A 16,763-nucleotide genomic window follows, 5' to 3' on the forward strand; every position below is an offset into this window, starting at 1 on the left:
CCCCCCCCCCACCCCACGCCCTCAAATGGGAAAACAGTCGTGGGGACAGGCTGCAGGTTTGAAGGAATTCTTAACAAAGGTCTCTCTCTTCTGCTCCAGGTGTTCTATGGCCAGTGGACCTTTAAATACGAGCCCTTGGGTACTATGTCTCCATCTCATCAGTAGCTGAGGCAGTGGGTAACCTGTGAGTCAAAAATTTCCTCCTCTGTTAGGAGTTGCTCAAAGCCATAGTATAGTCCCTAGAACCTTAACTAGACACTGTGGTGTGTATGGGCGGGGGGTTGGGGGGGCGGTGCTTTTGTTACGGGTCAGTGCGATCCCCTGGGGAGCTAGGTATTGACCAAGGGAGAAACCTGAAACCTGGGCGTGTGCCCTGACAGGGAACCTTTGGATGAGTGGGGAAGGGGGGGGGGTACACTTACCCAACTGACCACACTGGCCAGGGCTCCGCACCCATTTTTTAAAAATATATTTTATTAATTTTTTACAGAGAGAAAGGAAGAGGGATAGAGAGTTAGAAACATCGATCAGCTGCCTCCTGCACACTCCCTTGCTGGGTATGTGCCCCCAACCAAGGCACATGCCCTTGACCGGAATTGAACCTGGGACCCTTGAGTCCGCAGGCCAACGCTCTATCCACTGAGCCAAACCGGTTAGGGCCACACCCATTTTTTTACTGCCAAGATTATGAAACCATTAAGTTGTTGCTGGTTGGTTGGAGTGCCCTCCTTTGTCTGGATCCACCCCCCCCCTCATCTGCTCCACCATCCGGCCACAGCTGAAGCCTGCTGTGTTCCACGTGCGCCCCCTGGTGGTCAGTGCATGTCATAGCGACCAGTTGTTCGGTTGTTTCACCAATGGGTCTATTTGCATATTAGGGTTTTATATATGTATAGATAGATAACTTACCTGGGTCTTTAATTAGGCATTATTTGTTTGGCTGTTTGATTATCGTTTATGTCCCGGTTAGAGTTCAGCGCCCATGAAAGCAGCAGCGGGGCTTTTTTTGTTGTTCATTATTCTCCCAGAACCTGGCCTAGAGCCTAGCACATAGAAGGATCTCGTTAAATATTTGTTGAATGATTACGTAAATGAAGTGTGTTATGAATCTCCAAGAAGAGGACAAAGTAGTCAACTTTTGCTAAATAGATTTGACCACAGAACTCTTGTCCCACAAAGGGCTTAGTGAAGAATTATAATCTCCAGAAACACAGTTTGGGAAGCACTGGATTAGGGGCTGTAACTACAGACAAAGCTTATTGAACCTCAGTTTAAATCTTCATTTGCAGTATGACCTTCAGCTCTCCTATATGCTGAAGGTATAGGTAGGCTTGTTGGGGGGTGGGGAGGGTGATGTTGTTGTTCTTTTGCTTGTTTCCCTTCCTCTGCAAATCACAAACTCTATTCCTTGAACTCTTCCATTCAGTAAACATCCGAAAGAAGCTGAATAATTAGTAAAGAGGTTTTCATGAAAATTTATACATGCAGTTAATGCATGGTAGTAATTTTTCTCCTGCATCTGTACAGGCACGAAGCAGGTGAATTCGTGGGTTTAACAAGGGATTGGTGTGGTTGAAAGGAATTTACCTGAGAGACCAGCCAGGCCTGGCACATTTCTTTTGGGAGAGGCAGTGCATGGTTATCAATTGACCCAGAGCATGAGACCCAGGGAAAGGCTAAGTCACACTCACACCCGCCCCCCCCAAAAAAAGTGGCTCCGCTGAAATATCCTTTTAATTCACTATGTTAACAATCTTCTCCAGCTAGCCCTACACACAAAAGCTAAGTGATTACTGTATGACAGCCTAGAACGTCAGGATTCTGAGCAGGACTGGAGCTCAGCGCCTCCCAGGGAGAGGGGGCCAGGAGGGCAGCCAACTCCGTGAGGAGAAAACACAGCTGCGCAAAACAGGCACTCGGCCTGCTGGGGCCTTTCTCTCGCCCATCATGTCTACACAAAGGAGCAGAGGCAAGAAAGGGTGACACGAAGGGGCTCATTGCCACCCTGAGAAGCATTTAAAATGTTTCCAATGACAGACTGGAAGACTACATCGCCAAAATAAGTTCATTTTTAAATACTCTGGGCATTTCCAAAGCTCAGTGGGGGGGAGGGGGTGACATTTAAACCTGAATGTAAAAGGTCCATTTTCTAGCACAATATGTTACAAAGAACTGACCCCAGAATCTCTAGACCAGTAACCACAAGATTGATAGCAACCATCTATTCTATCCACACAGACCCCGAAGTGCCAAATGTATATGGTTCACCAGGTAAATCCTCTAGACCAGTGGTTCTCAACCTTCCTAATGCCGCCACCCTTTAATACAGTTCCTCATGTTGTGGGGACCCCCCCAACCATAAAATTATTTTCGTTGCTACTTCGTAACTGTAATTTTGCTACTGTTATGAATCGTAATGTAAATATCTGTGTTTTCCGATGGTCTTAGGCGACCCCTGTGAAAGGGTCGTTCGACCCCAAAGGGGTCGCGACCCACAGGTTGAGAACCGCTGCTCTAGACTATCAAACCCTTTTTACTGAGCTGATCAGCTATTTCATTTACCACAGACTTTGGATTACTTAGTGATATTCCTCCTTGAGCACAAGACTCTTGTCTTGCCCTAGTCGGTTTGGCTCAGTGGATAGAGCGCCGGCCTTCGGACAGAAAGGTCCCAGGTTTGATTCCAGTCAAGAGCACATGCCTGTGTTGCAGGCTCGATCCCCAGTAGGGGGTGTGCAGGAGGCAGCCAATCCGTGATTCTCTCTCATCATTGATGTTTCTATCTCTCCTTCTCCCTTCTTCTCTGAAACCGATTTTTAAAAAAAACACAAAAAAACAGACTCTTGTCTTACATCATGTTTGTTTTCAACAGCCAGTATTTTGCCTGGTCCAAAGCAATTACGTAGTCAAATATTTGTGGAATGTGAATGAACTGTCTCTTGTATGTCAAGATCCAATTCTGTCAAGCGATGTCTCACCGAAGAAGTCAGATGCTTTTCCCTCTATGTTCTTAAATTCCTCTTTATGTACTTAAATTAATTATCAACTCAGATCTATTTCTCCTCATAGGCTGTGAACAAGGAGCTCTGCTTTCATCTTCCTAACTACAAGTGCTGTCCTAGGTATCTAGCAGAAATTAAATATTTGTTGAGTAAATGAAGTGAATATTCCTTAAAAAGTAAAAGTGGGGAGTAGCTGGGTCTCCGGGAACTGAGGGAGAGATCTAACTGTTGTAGCAGCGGAGGAAAGCAAGAGGACGCGACGGCCGTGCGGCCCAGTGTTGGGTTCCCGTAACCTGCCAAGATGTTGTTGCTCACGATGATCGCCCGAGTGGTGGACAGGCTCCCGCTGGCCGCCTCGATACAGGAGGGCGAACAGGCTTTTCGGGATCTTCAAAAGTACCAGAGTCAAGCTAAGCAGCTCTTTCGAAAACTGAATGAGCAGTCCCCTACCAGATGTCCTTTGGAAGCTGACACCATGAGTTTTCACTACATTATTGAACACGGAGTGTGTTACTTGGTTTTGAGTGAAGCTAACTTCCCTAAGAAGTTGGCTTTTGCGCCCTGACCGGTTTGGCTCAGTGGATAGAGTGTCAGCCTGTGGACTCAAGGTTCCGTGTTCGATTCCGGTCAAGGGCATGTACCTTGGTTGCGGGCACATACCCAGTAGGGAGTGTGCAAGAGGCAGCTGATCGATGTTTCTCTCTCATCGATGTTTCTAACTCTCTGTCCCTCTCCCTTCCTCTCTGTAAAAAAAAAAAAAAATCAATAAAATATATATTTAAAAAAATAATAAAGAAGTTGGCTTTTGCCTACCTAGAAGATTTACACTCAGAGTTTGATGAACAGTATGGAAAGAAGGTGCCCACTGTGTCTAGACCCTATTGCTTTATTGAGTTTGAGACCTACATTCAAAAAACCAAGAAGCTGGCCAAAACCGGTTTGGCTCAGTGGATAGAGCGTCGGCCTGCGGACTGAGGGGTCCCAGGTTCGATTCCGGTCAAGGGCACGTGCCTTGGTTGCGGGCACATCCCCAGTGGGGGGTGTGCAGGAGGCAGCTGATCGATGTTTCTCTCTCATCGATGTTTCTGGCTCTCTATCCCTCTCCCTTCCTCTCTGTGAAAAATCAATAAAATATATTAAAAAAAAACAAACAAAAAAAAAAACCAAGAAGCTGTTCACTGACAGTCGCGCTCGGAGAAACCTAGGCTCCATCAACACTGAACTGCAAGACGTGCAGAGGCTCATGGTGGCCAATCTCGAAGAAGTGTTACAACGAGGAGAAGCACTCTCAGCATTGGATTCAAAGGCTAACAATTTGTCCAGTCTGTCTAAGAAATACCGCCAAGACGCAAAGTTCTTGAACATGCGGTCCACTTACGCCAAGCTTGCAGCTGTGGCTGTGTTTTTCATCATGTTGATAATGTACGTGCGATTCTGGTGGCTGTGAAGTAGTGAACCGGTCACTGGCAAGGGAGAACTAGACCCTGGCAGGTGTGTGTTTTCAGGAAGCTGAGCTCACAGAGATGTGTGTTAGAATCCAAGTGGGACTTCTGCCTTTAAGGACCTTGCAAGAAAAGACAAATCCTGAAAATGAAAGGTTACACCTCATTTAATGAAGCTTAACCCTATGTGGAAAGTCTCTTTTGGGGGCAGAGGCTTTCTCTGGGTGCTAAGCTGTATATGTTAGGGAATAGTAGATGGTTTTATTTTGGGTATTTTTTCCCCTCCCAGTGTTTCACATTTTTAAAACAGCACTGACTGGGGCATTCATTCTTTAACGGAGCCATCAGCGAGATTTAACTAAACCAACCTGTGCTAGCAACAGGCTGAAATTCCTCCAGAGAAGGCAGCCCTCTGGGAAGTTTTTTGACTCTATCTGATCAACATTCCTTTTGTTGGTGACATTTGTGATTTTCAGTAATCTGAGTTTTGGGTGGCCTTTTAAATAAGACTCCAGTGTGTGAAGGTTAATTGCTGTGCAGCAAAGATCTTGTCTGTTGGCCCCTGTAGGAAGTTAACCTTTGTTATTTTCCTTTTCTATTTTGCTTATTGCACAAATGCTTTAGGGTTAAACGAAGTATATTAAGATGCCTTGAAATTCTATTATAGCGCTCCTTGATTAAGAAGCTAAAATCTTTTCTGTCATTTATTCCTTAAAAGACTTAAATTAGTTTGGGGCATGCTTAATTTTATTTTGTAACGTCTGGTTTATATGAAGAGTGAGGATAGCGTACCTGTAGCCCAGGGGTCCTCAAACTTTTTAAACAGGGGGCCAGTTCACTGTCCCTCAGACCATTGGAGGGCCGGACTATAGTTAAAAAAAAAAAAAAAAACTATGAACAAATTCCTATGCGCACTGCGGGCCCGGGACGAGTTGGCTGCTAAGCAGGACAGGCAGCGGCACCCGGCGGGCTGGATAAATGTCCTCGGCGGGCCGCATGTGGCCCGCGAGCCTGGCTGGATAAATGTCCTCGGCGGGCCGCATGTGGCCCGCGAGCCGTAGTTTGAGGACCCCTGCTGTAGCCAGAGGCTCCTGACTTAAGAAGAAAGGCCCGGTTCCTAACTACAGCTTCGTCCTGCCCCTTTCTCAGTCTCCACTACATCTCCCCCACTCTCTCCCTCTTGTCACCGTTTGCTGACATTTAAAAATGTGCCCAATAGTTTCATGTCCCATAGGCATCTTCTCAGGACAGTCTCAAATTTCAAAATGGAGAATGTTCAGCTGTGTGGTTAATGAAATTTAAAGTTTTGCTGAGTGGCTACTCAAACTACTAAATACATTTATCTGAGAAAGTCTCTGAGGGCACCTCACACCTGCTTAAGTTTATATAAATCCTCTGAGAATGACCTAGGCAACTCATTTATAGTGTCTTCTGTTAACAAATAAAAGGACGTATGATTTTTTTAAAAAAGTAAAAGTGGGGGGGAAATCAAGCATAGGATATCTTGCTCGTTTCTTATTTCTCTATCTTTACTAAAAAATAAAACCTTTGTTTAAATCTAATTTTTACCTATTTCTGTAACTACCCCTACACAGCAGATCATAGATGAAACACATCCACATCCACGCACGCTCATACACACACACATACACCCACCAGACAAAGTTTGTTACATTAAATTAATGACCAGCAATCTCAAGTGGTCTTTTAATTCTGTCAAGCAATCAACCGTATTTCCCAGACCACTTATTCCTCCTACTCCTTCTCCTGGACAACTCTCTTACATCTTCTCCTCTCCTCTTAGAACTCTAACATCTCTCCACCATCATTCCCAGCTAATGACCTGGTTTCTTTTTTACTGGGAAAATAAAACCAATTAGAAGAGCCGAGGCTCAGTGGTTGAGCATCGACCTATGAACCAGGAGGTCATGGTTCAATTCCCAGTCAGGGCACATGCCTGGATTGCAGGCTCGATCCCCAGTAGGGGGTGTGCAGGAGGCAACCAATTAATGATTCTCATCATGGATGTTTCTCTCTCTCCCTCTCCCTTCCTTTCTGAAATCAATAAAAATATATTTTTAAATAAATCAAAAGAGAACATCCACAGGCCCATCCACCTACTTATCTGTACCCAAGTCCTTGGTCTCCCTTCCAGGTACTAAGCATGAACTGTACTCCCCGCCACACACACACACACACACACACACACACACACATACATTCCAGATTCCATCCTCTGTCACACACAGACAGGCATCCCTCCAAAATTTCTTCCTCTCTATTGGATCATTTCTGTCAGCAGACCAACACAAGTTATGGTCTCACCATGTTTAAAAAATTCCACTGACTCCATTTCCCTCCCAAGACTCACTTTATTTCTCTGCCGCCAGTTACTGGAGCTGTTGCAACCCCAGCTGACGTGAGCAGGAAAGAATGGAGTGCGACCTGCCAAGAGATACTGGACAGTGGCCTCCACTTTCTCTTCCCTGGTTGGTCAAGTCTCCTTATCTGCACAGTTAGGATAAAGAAACCCTTAGGAAAATGTCTTTGAAATCCTCAGAGGGCACTCCACATGGGAATGACTGCTGTCATCCTGACCTTCACTCCTGAGCTGACTCTCACTGGGAAAAAGGAGGAACATTCTCGGGGCTTCAGACCTAGATAAATTCACAAACAGGGCGAAGTTCAAGAATATTTCCTCCACTGGGTTCTGCAATGACCACACTTAATATCCTCTGAGAGATACAGACTCTTTACTTCTGAGATCTTAAATCCTACCCAGTAGACCCCCATCCAATGGTGGGATCCCCTCCAGTGTCCTGGGTAGGGTTCATCCAGCCATGGATACTGGTTGAACCCAGGTCATAAAGGGAACTGGCCACGTCAGGAGGCAGCCAGCTCCTTCTATTCAGGTCACTGAAAATGCTAGAAGTCCTTTATTTGGGATTAAATCTAATCCTGATCATTTCCAAGATTGATTTTAGTTCTGCCTACACCTCATACATGTGGTGACCCAAGGTCCAGAAGACTGTCAAAAGAGTCCCACTCTGAGTCTTCTCTGATCCGGGCCAAACACCCCCGATTCACCTTAGTGTACAGAATGGCTATGAGCTTCGACTTCAACAGGCCATGTTTGAAATTCCTTCTCTACCATTTTCTACCTAAGTGCCTTGGGCAAGTTACTCAATATGCCCATCTTCCTTTTCCTGACCTACATAATGAAAACAGAAATGCTGCCCAACTGCTGTGGCTAATGGTTGAACATTGACATATATGAACCAGGAGGTCATGGTTCGATTCCCACTCAGGGCACATGCCCGGGGTTGCACGCTCAATCCCCAGTGGGGGACGTGCAGAAGGCAGCCGATCAATGATTCTCATCAGTGATGTTTCTATCTCTCGCTCTCCTTTCCTCTCTGAACTCAATAAAAATATACTTTAAAAAAATAGCTGGGGCCGAAACCGGTTTGGCTCAGTGGATAGAGCGTCAGCCTGCGGACTGAAAGGTCCCAGGTTCGATTCCGGTCAAGGGCACGTACCTGGGTTGCGGACACATCCCCAGTAGGGGGTGTGCAGGAGGCAGCTGATCGATGTTTCTCTCTCATCGATGTTTCTAGCTCTCTATCCCTCTCCCTTCCTCTCTGTAAAAATATCAATAAAATATATTTTAAAAAAAAATAGCTGGGAAGGGCCCTTCAGAAAAATGTGTTATCTTCGTGTGAGCAAGTTGCCACCCTGAGAAGCAAACACAGGCTCTGAGGGAAGGCCCACGGTTTGTGTTTGATGGGTGAAGGTGGTTTGGAGCATGGAGCAGTTCCTGGGAAGGTTAGATCTGGAAAAGTCTGTGTTCAGAGAAGAATGGCATCTAACAGGTGACAGAAGGCAGAGGACTGAAGAAAAGGGAAGCAACTTAGTGCAGGGGCCCTGTGTGGAAATGCAGCATCAGCATATTAATATCCCAAGCTCCGTGGCATCAGGGTATTAATATCCCAAGCTCCGTGGCATCAGGGTATTAATATCCCAAGCTCCAGCACCTGGAGGGCTCAGTAAATGGTGACTATCATCCTCATATTCAGAAATAACGACCCTCCTCCCCCTGTGCTAAGTGTGGTTAGACCGCACCTGTAACTAGCACAGCCTCCTAGTTGAACCACAGCCTCCTAGACCAGGCCCATATTACTGCATGTATCCAAATGTATTTCACTTAATTAGGTCAGGGTTTAAGAGCCTGAGAGGCAAGAACCACATCTTTTTATAATCTTTGAATGTTCCTCATCTAGCACATTATTCACACACTAGAGGCCCGTTGCAGGAAGATTCGTGCAATAGGCCTTCCTTCCCCTGGCTGCCGGCACCGGTTTTTCTCCAGCACCTGGGACTCAGGCCTTCGCTCCGGCTGCAGCGAGGCTTGGCTTCTCTGCTCTGGCCCAAGCGGAGGAGCCAAGCCTTAAGGTTTCTCCACTCCAGCCGCAGCAGAGAAGCCAAGCCTCTTCAGTCTTCAGTCTTCGCTTAGGCCAGAGCCTTCAGTCTTTGCTCCATGCCTGCGTATGCAAATTAACCCACCATCTTTGTTGGGTTAATTTGCATACTCCTGATTGCCTGTGGGTGTCGCGGCGGTGTGGTCAATTTGCATATTTCTCTTTTATTAGTGTAGATTGTAGATGTTAGTGAGCTACACTAAGTGGCGAGGAGATCTCAGTACCTAGTCTTTAGAGAAGTTTGATGGGAAGAAGAGGATGAAATGGGGCCGTATAAAGAAGTTGAGGGAAGGGAAAGGAGTTGGAGTGTCTAAGGCAGAGAGGGAGCCGCCCTCGATCCTAAGAGTGGAAGCCCCTGGAGGAGCTAGCTCTGGGAAGGGTGGGAGGCTCTAAAGTGAAGGCCAGGTGCAGGGGCTCAGGAAGCAGGAGGCAACAGCTTCCTCCAGAAGTGAGAAAGGGCAAGGGCCTGGGGACTTGGGAAAGACAAGAGCTCTGGACAAGCCACGGTCACTATGGCATCTACTTCTTCCAGGACAGGAGCCACCAGCTCGGCTCACTTCACTGATACTTAGATCTTCTGTCTCAGTTTTTCACTCCAAAAAACTGTAGAACTCACCCTGAGGGCCAGTGGGAATAACGGGGCATTCAGCAGCCAGGGAGCAACAATGGCGAATCTCCTCCCCCAAAGAAATCAATAAGCCTTTCCATACTACACTGGATTAGATTTGCATGAAGGATACCCAAGAAGTAATAATTAGGGTGATTGCCCATGGGTTGAGGGTGGGACGGTGAGATATATGGGAAAAGGGATAGGAGTGAGACTTTTTATTGGATGCCTTTTGATATACTACCGGTAGTATATATATTTTTTATTTTGAACCATCTGAATGTCTTCCCTGTTTTTTAAGTTTAAATGATACATTTTGAAAAGAAAAAACTGGGAAAAAAAATTGTCTAGAGAATTTTTCCTGGGGGGAAAAGGAAAAGAAGTCCCCTTCAGAAACAGAGGACAGCAAAAGTTGTAGCTTCATCTAGTTGCCTTACAAAAGGCTTCAGCAACTGGGAAGGCCACAGGCAAGAAAAGTTAAGGTAATATTTTTCATTAGAACAACCGGGTAAGTTGGGGATCACTTGCACAGAAAGGAACAGAAGACGGTGTCTTCATCTCCATGATGAGAGGGCTGGGCTCGGACACCTTGTTAAACAAAAACAAAAATTTAATTTCCACAGCTGAAAGTCTTTTTTTATAAGAAGGTGTATTAGGCCCTAGCTGGTTTGGCTCAGTGGATAGAGCATCAGCCCACGGACTGAAGGGTCTTGGTTTCAATTCCAGTCAAGGGCATGTTCCTCTGTTGCAGGCTCCATTCCAGGCCCCTGGCTGGGGCGCATGCAGGAGGCAACTAATCAATGTGTCTCTCTCACATCGATGTTTCTCTCTCTCAGTCTCTCCCACTCTCTCTAAAAAATCAATGAAAAATTATCCTTAGGCAAGGATTAACAACAACAACAAAAAAGGAAAGGCTTTATTAGGCCATTGCCAGCATCAAAGAAGACTGGTTCTGGGGCATGGAGTGTAATCCACCAGCAGCATGGCTAGGTAGAAAAGACAGAACGTCCAGTATCCAAGAGTTGTGGTTTTTTGTTTTGTTTTTTTAAATATATTTTTGTTGATTTCAGAGTGGAAGGGAGAGGGAGAGAGAAACATCAATGAGAAGAGAGAATCACTGATTGGCTGCCTCCTGCACACTCCCTACTGGGGATCGAGCCCGTAACTGGGGCATGTGCCCTGACTGGAATCAAACCGTGACCTCCCAGTTCATAGGTTGACGCTCAACAATTGAGCCACGCCAGCTGGGCTGTCCAAGAGTTTTGCAAGCTTTTTTATACATCAAGGAGGGGGAGCAAGATGTAAGTTGTTCTGAAAGGAGTTGCTTTGAGGGCATGGCAGAAGCAGGGCTCATCCTGGGACAGACACAGCACAGCTGCCGCAGTGTCTACAGTGGTCAGAAAGCTCCTGTGTAAATAAGTGGAGGCCATTCTCTCTTTTGGATAATCACAGCAATAGCCACCTGGAAATTAACCCTCAATTCCCACAGGTTCACAGGAAGGTGAGCAGTCTTTTGTCAGAGCTGGTCCACTCTCCTGTCACTGCAATTTTAACTTAGAACATCGCAGAATTTTTTCCTGTCCTTTCCCCCTTTCCATCCAGATCTTTCAAAAGAAGTATTGCTGATGAATATCTGTATGATTTTAATTATACCCAGATGGTCCTTTTGTGTTTAGGGCATTGTCCCACATTGCTAAGGAAAACTTATTCCCAGGAGGTCATGAAATTCAAGGATTATGTCAGGTAAGATGTCTTAGGCCAACTGGGGCAAAAAGAGGGAGAGAGAGGAAGAGAGAGAGAGAGAGAGAGAGAGAGAGAGAGAGAGTTATCAGGTAGCCACTGCAAGGATTTTTAAGAGTTTTTCTTGAAGAGGAGCTTTTTCTGGAAAGGTACAGGTGGTTAGTTCAATCTGTTGGCTGGGGCTTGGTTTATGGATTTACATAATTGAGAACATCTCAGAACGTTTTTCTTGTCAATGTCATCAGACAAGCTCTAGTGCTCTCCTGGTGTTTGAATGAGAGTTTTACGTGGTTTGGTACTGCAGGCTGGGTACTGTGCCCCCCGTGCCCAGCCACGTTCCTCGGGGCTGAGCTTCAGTGTTCTGTCTCCTCTCTCTCCATTCCCTCTCTCCACCCCACCCCCTGCTCACTCACAATCTCATCTCCATAAGGCTTAAAAATCAGCCCAGTTCGGAGGGAATACGTAGTACATTAAATCAAAGTCATAGTTACATGTCAAGGAAAACAGAACTGACTACACGCACCCTTTGCCCACAAAAATGACAAAAAGGTTTAGACCATGCGGAACGGGTGCCATCTAGTGGCCCCGTGGTGTCACCCAAGAGGAACAGCAGGAACGTATCCTTCAGTGTTTGTGAATAATTTTAGGGTTCCTTTCCAGGCTCGCCCTTGGTAAAATTGTGAAATCCCATATTTACAGTTTATCCTCTCTGGAATTTTCCCCCATGACAGTCAGGTGTAGCAGACAGAGAGCAAACATTGGAGCCAGGTCAACCTAGCTCTACACCAAATGCATCCTGTGCTGCCTGTTAGCTGTAGGATCCGGGCCAGTTCCCCAGCTTCCCTGAATCTCAAGCCCTCCGCTATAAACCACGGGTCGTACAATCTTCCTTACAAAGTCTTCATGGGGAATGAGTGAGATGAAGTGTACACAGCATTCCACACACAACAGACGCACCCTAAGTATTAGTGCCATCCTCAAGGACATCCTTACTGTAACCACAGGACGAAAAAGGGAAAGTAAAATGCTGAGCTCTGGTCCAGGGAAGTACTCAAACAGGGGAGGTAACCCTCGGGATGGCAGCAAGAAACGATGCCATGCGGAGAACTTGCCGGAAGAGGCTTTAAGGGACTCAAGAGATGTGGGCAACGTTAGGGGAACTAACAAGGGCCATGGAGGCACCCAGAACCCAGCAACAACAGAAAGACATTTCCACGCCCGGGACGCACAGGACAAGCAGATACTGTAATGGAGCCTAGAGAGCGCTGAGCTTGGGAAGGCGAGCGATCTGGCCGGTGCCAAGCAGCCAGGGAGCTGGGAAGACACAGCCCAACCTCTCCCCATGACCTCCAATTCCTGCCCGTGCTCACTGTGGGCTGCACCCAATCAGAAGGCAGCGGCAGGAAGGCCAGGGTGGTGGTTGGTAAGCCTGGGAAGGGACTGGGGGAGACTCACAGAGGGTCACCAGAGCAGGACATCATAGAGGACATCCATGCTTTGGGGAAAGAATCCGATTAGGTGATGCCCATAAGTAAATTCTAAGGAGAAGGAGGGAGAAAGGAGGAATGAGCCAATATGTACTGATTATCTATTTTATTGTATTTACTGTGTCTTTTACCTTTCTCTTGTAACTTTTTCAGCAATCCAGTAAAGTTAGTATTGTTATCTGCCTTTTACAAATGAAGAAGAAAAGCTCAGAGAAACCAAATAACGTGCCCTGAGACACCCAGCTGGGAAGTAATAGAATTCCACCCTCAGATACCAGATGCCAATGTCCCTCTACATCAGGCGTCCTCAAACTACGGCCCGCGGGCCACGTGCGGCCCGCCGAGGACATTTATCTGGCCCGCCAGGTGCCGCTGCCTGTCCTGCTTAGCAGCCGACTCGTCCCGGGCCCGTAGTGCGCATAGGAATTTGCTCATAGTTTTTTTTTTTAACTATACTCCGGCCCTCCAACGGTCTGAGGGACAGTGAACTGGCCCCCTGTTTAAAAAGTTTGAGGACCCCTGCTACATGATCCTCTCCACCCTGGAATAATATCCCTTATTCACATATGATAAATATGACATTTTAAATCCATAGGAAAAACACAAACTACTGAGCAAATTGTGACATTTGGGTAGCTATGAGAAAAAGATGAAGTTGGATCCATATCTCAGGCTTCACATTGGATGGGCAGCATATTAAAACATGAAAAATAAAACCATAAAGTGTCTTCTACAATGGGAGTATTAAAAAATCTTACCAGAGTGGACAAGCCCTTTCTAACACAAAACCATAAAAGGAAAAAGAGTGGGAAATTAAAAAACACAGAAATAAAACATGTTTGGCAAAGCGAAAAGCACCCTGCTATTATTCAAATGGCTCTGTTCTGCTCACACACTGGTGTCCTCCGAGGTTGGCAGGAAAGATCCTCTCCTGGCCCAACTCCAAACCCACAGCTCCTCAAAAACACCTCCCCAACTGCTCATGAATGAAATTCTTCTGCAGAGACCATGCTCCTCCTCTCAGTCCCATGCAGAGTGCCTCTGCAGGGTGTCATCCAGGATGCTGGTTTTCCTTTGTTACTACTAACAGGCAGAAGGAGACTGTGCTACAAACTCAAGGAGGAGATGTTGGCAACACAATGAGGGAAGAGATGTCCAAAAAGGGTTGGTGAAGTTTCAAAATTACCAACTTTACCAGCTTACATGAGATCCTCTGATTTTTGTGAATAATTTTGGGCGGGGGTTGGGGGGCGGGGAGACAGCTGAATCAGATCAGTTCAGGCCACCACGGTCTTTGTCTGCCTCTGGTCTTGCCCCTGGTGCATCCCAGAAGTCTCTCTGCAGAGTGATCCTTTTCTAAGTGAAATCTGATCAAATCACCTCAAACATCCCCAAGGGTTTCAGTGCTTTCAAAAGTCCCTCATTGACTTTAAGATGCACTCGAATCTTCTTTGCAGACAAATACAATCCTTCAAGATCAGGTTTGCCTCTCCCCCTTATCTCTCCCAAAAGTAACCCAAACATCTGCAATTCCTGTAACAGGACTTCCCGCTGAAAAAAGCAATCATTTCCCTCTTGCTGCTGTGGCCAGCTAACTCCTGGTCATTCATGGTGCAGCCGCCATGTCATTGACTCAGGACAGCTTTCCCACTCTAAGTGCTATTAATAAGGTCCTCAATGCTCCCCCGACTTTAGCAGTTCACAGTGTATTCTAATTGATTGTTCACCTCCTACTTCCCTATCCTTCCATCCCTTCACCCCAAGACTGTAGGTTCCTTGAGGTTAGGGATTCTCCTAGTACTTGTTATAACTCAGCATCTAGCACATTAGCAGGCGTATGTTAAGTGTTCAATAAATACTCATTGACTGGATGAATGAACAACTAAATTGTTAAGAATTGCCCAGCCGGTGTTGCTCAGTGGTTGAGCATTGACCTATGAACCAGGAGGTCATGGTTCCATTCCAGGTCAAGGCATGTGCCCAGGTTGCAGGCTCAATCCCCAGTAGGGGGCATGCAGGAGGTAGTTGATCAATGATTCTCTCTCATCATTGATGTTTCTATTTCTCCCTCTCTGAAATCAATAAAAATATATTTAAAAAAGAATTAAACCTATTTGTAGCTCCCCATTGTTTTAATAATTAAAATTTCTGCACAATAAATATAGTACAATTAAAATTTTAAATTTACAAGCGACAGATTGAAGAAAAACTATGTATCAAATAAAGTTTAAAGAGTTTATTTAAACTTTGTAGAAAAAAAATCACTGAGGCTTTAAAAGATAAACCAGCCCGGCCAGTGTGTTTCAGTGGTTGAATGTCAGCCTATGAACTAGGAGGTCACGGTTCGATTCCCGGTCAGGGCACATACCTGGGTTGCAGGCTTGATCACCAGTGAGGAGTGTGCAGGAGGTAGCCGATCAATGATTCTTCTCTCTCATCAGTGATATTTCTCTCTCTCTCTCCCTCTCCCTTCCTCTATGAAATCAATAAAAGTATATTTTTTAAAAAATAAAAGATAAACCATTCCCCTTAAAAGGAAATAATCTCAAAGGTTTTAATCCTTCTAGTCTAATCCAATGCTAGCGAATACAAAATCAAGTGTGGTATCATGTCTGTCTTTTAACGATGGCTTGATCTCTCTCTAAAATCAATGAGGATAGGGTAGGAGTGTGTAGGGAAAGGAGAAAGAAAGATTAAGGGATGAAGAAGGCACAGGACAGATCATAGAAGGCTCTTAAGTCATCCCCAGGAATTTGCAACAGGAACCACATTAAAAAAATAGAACCTGAAAAATGACGTGATCATTTTGGCAGCTGTTTTAGCAAAATGATTCTGTCAGCAATATAGAGGATATATTAGAGTGTGGAAAAATAAAGGCCAGAAGACCACTTAGAAGACTCTGGCAGTAATAATAGAGTTTAAGGGCTTGTGTGTGCCAAGACAAGAAAAAGAGAAATTGTTTTCTAGCTTTCTGGTTTGAGAACTTAGAAGTATAGAGAAGACAAGGCAAGGGAGAGGTAGGAATGCCTAGTGATGACAAACTTGTCACTGGGGCTTGTCTTTGCTTCCAGATGTCACTTTTGAGCTGTGGGACTTTGGGGGAAATCCCTTAATTTCTCTGTGCCTCAACTTCATCCCATTTCTAGAATAGAAATAATAGTAATACCTCTTTCTACAGTTGTCCTAAGGGTTAATTAAAGAACTGCATCTGATTGAAAAGTACTGAAACAGTGTCTTGAATTTAGTAAGCTTTTTATTTATTTTTTAAGTATATTTTTTATTGATTTCAGAGAGGGAGCGAGAGATAGAAACATCAATGATGAGAGAGAATCATTGATTGGCTGCCTCCTGTATGCCCCCTGCTGGGGATCGAGCCTGCAACCCTGGCATGTGCCCTGATAGGGAATCTAACTGTGACCTCCTGGTTCATATAGGTCCATGCTCAACCACTGAGCTACATCAACCGGGCCAGTTAGCACATTATTTACACAGGTTGCAGTACAATTGACTGGGTGATATACTTTTTTGTTAAATTTATTGAGGTGATACTGGTTAATAAAATTATATAGGTTTCGGGTGTACAGTTCTAGAATGCATCTTTTGTATACTGTACTGTGTGTTCACCACCCCAAGTAAAGAGACTGAGTGATATTCTCATCCTGAGAATTTTCTGATTACCATAATTACATTCCATCCTTTGCATCTTCTTAATTGTCCAATTAATTACAAATCATTTTCAGGGATACATGATCACATAATCAAACCTAACGAATGTTGAATAAATGTTTTGTCTATATGTAATAATACGTGATCCTGTCATAGAACTGCAAACCTGCTTTAATTAATATTTAAAATTCCTAACTTTATTTCTGGAATCAAAAAAGAGAGAATTTTGAGACCGTCCCTAATGAGGCATTTCGTTTTAAGGTCTTCTAAAACTTATTTCACACTCCCTTAGTCTTCCTCCTCCCTCCTCCCCTCTTCAAATCTCGTTTCTTTGGGTGAGA

At 45.2% G+C, this 16,763-nt stretch overlaps 1 protein-coding gene across 1 annotated transcript; it reads left to right on the forward strand.

Moving 5' to 3' along the window:
• Nucleotides 1-3,303: 3,303 nt before the first annotated feature.
• LOC308256031 (vesicle-trafficking protein SEC22b-like) lies at nt 3,304-4,449 on the forward strand (the record flags this gene model as incomplete). The annotated part of the gene is made up of 3 exons (XM_080683935.1): nt 3,304-3,549; nt 3,801-3,949; nt 4,188-4,449. 3 exons carry the CDS (start codon nt 3,304-3,306, stop codon nt 4,447-4,449), a joined length of 657 nt encoding a protein of 218 aa, XP_080540061.1.
• Nucleotides 4,450-16,763: the final 12,314 nt, after the last annotated feature.

The sequence above is a fragment of the Plecotus auritus genome, assembly GCF_963455305.1.
Source record: "Plecotus auritus genome assembly, chromosome: 8".
In the NCBI taxonomy this organism is placed as follows: domain Eukaryota; kingdom Metazoa; phylum Chordata; class Mammalia; order Chiroptera; family Vespertilionidae; genus Plecotus; species Plecotus auritus.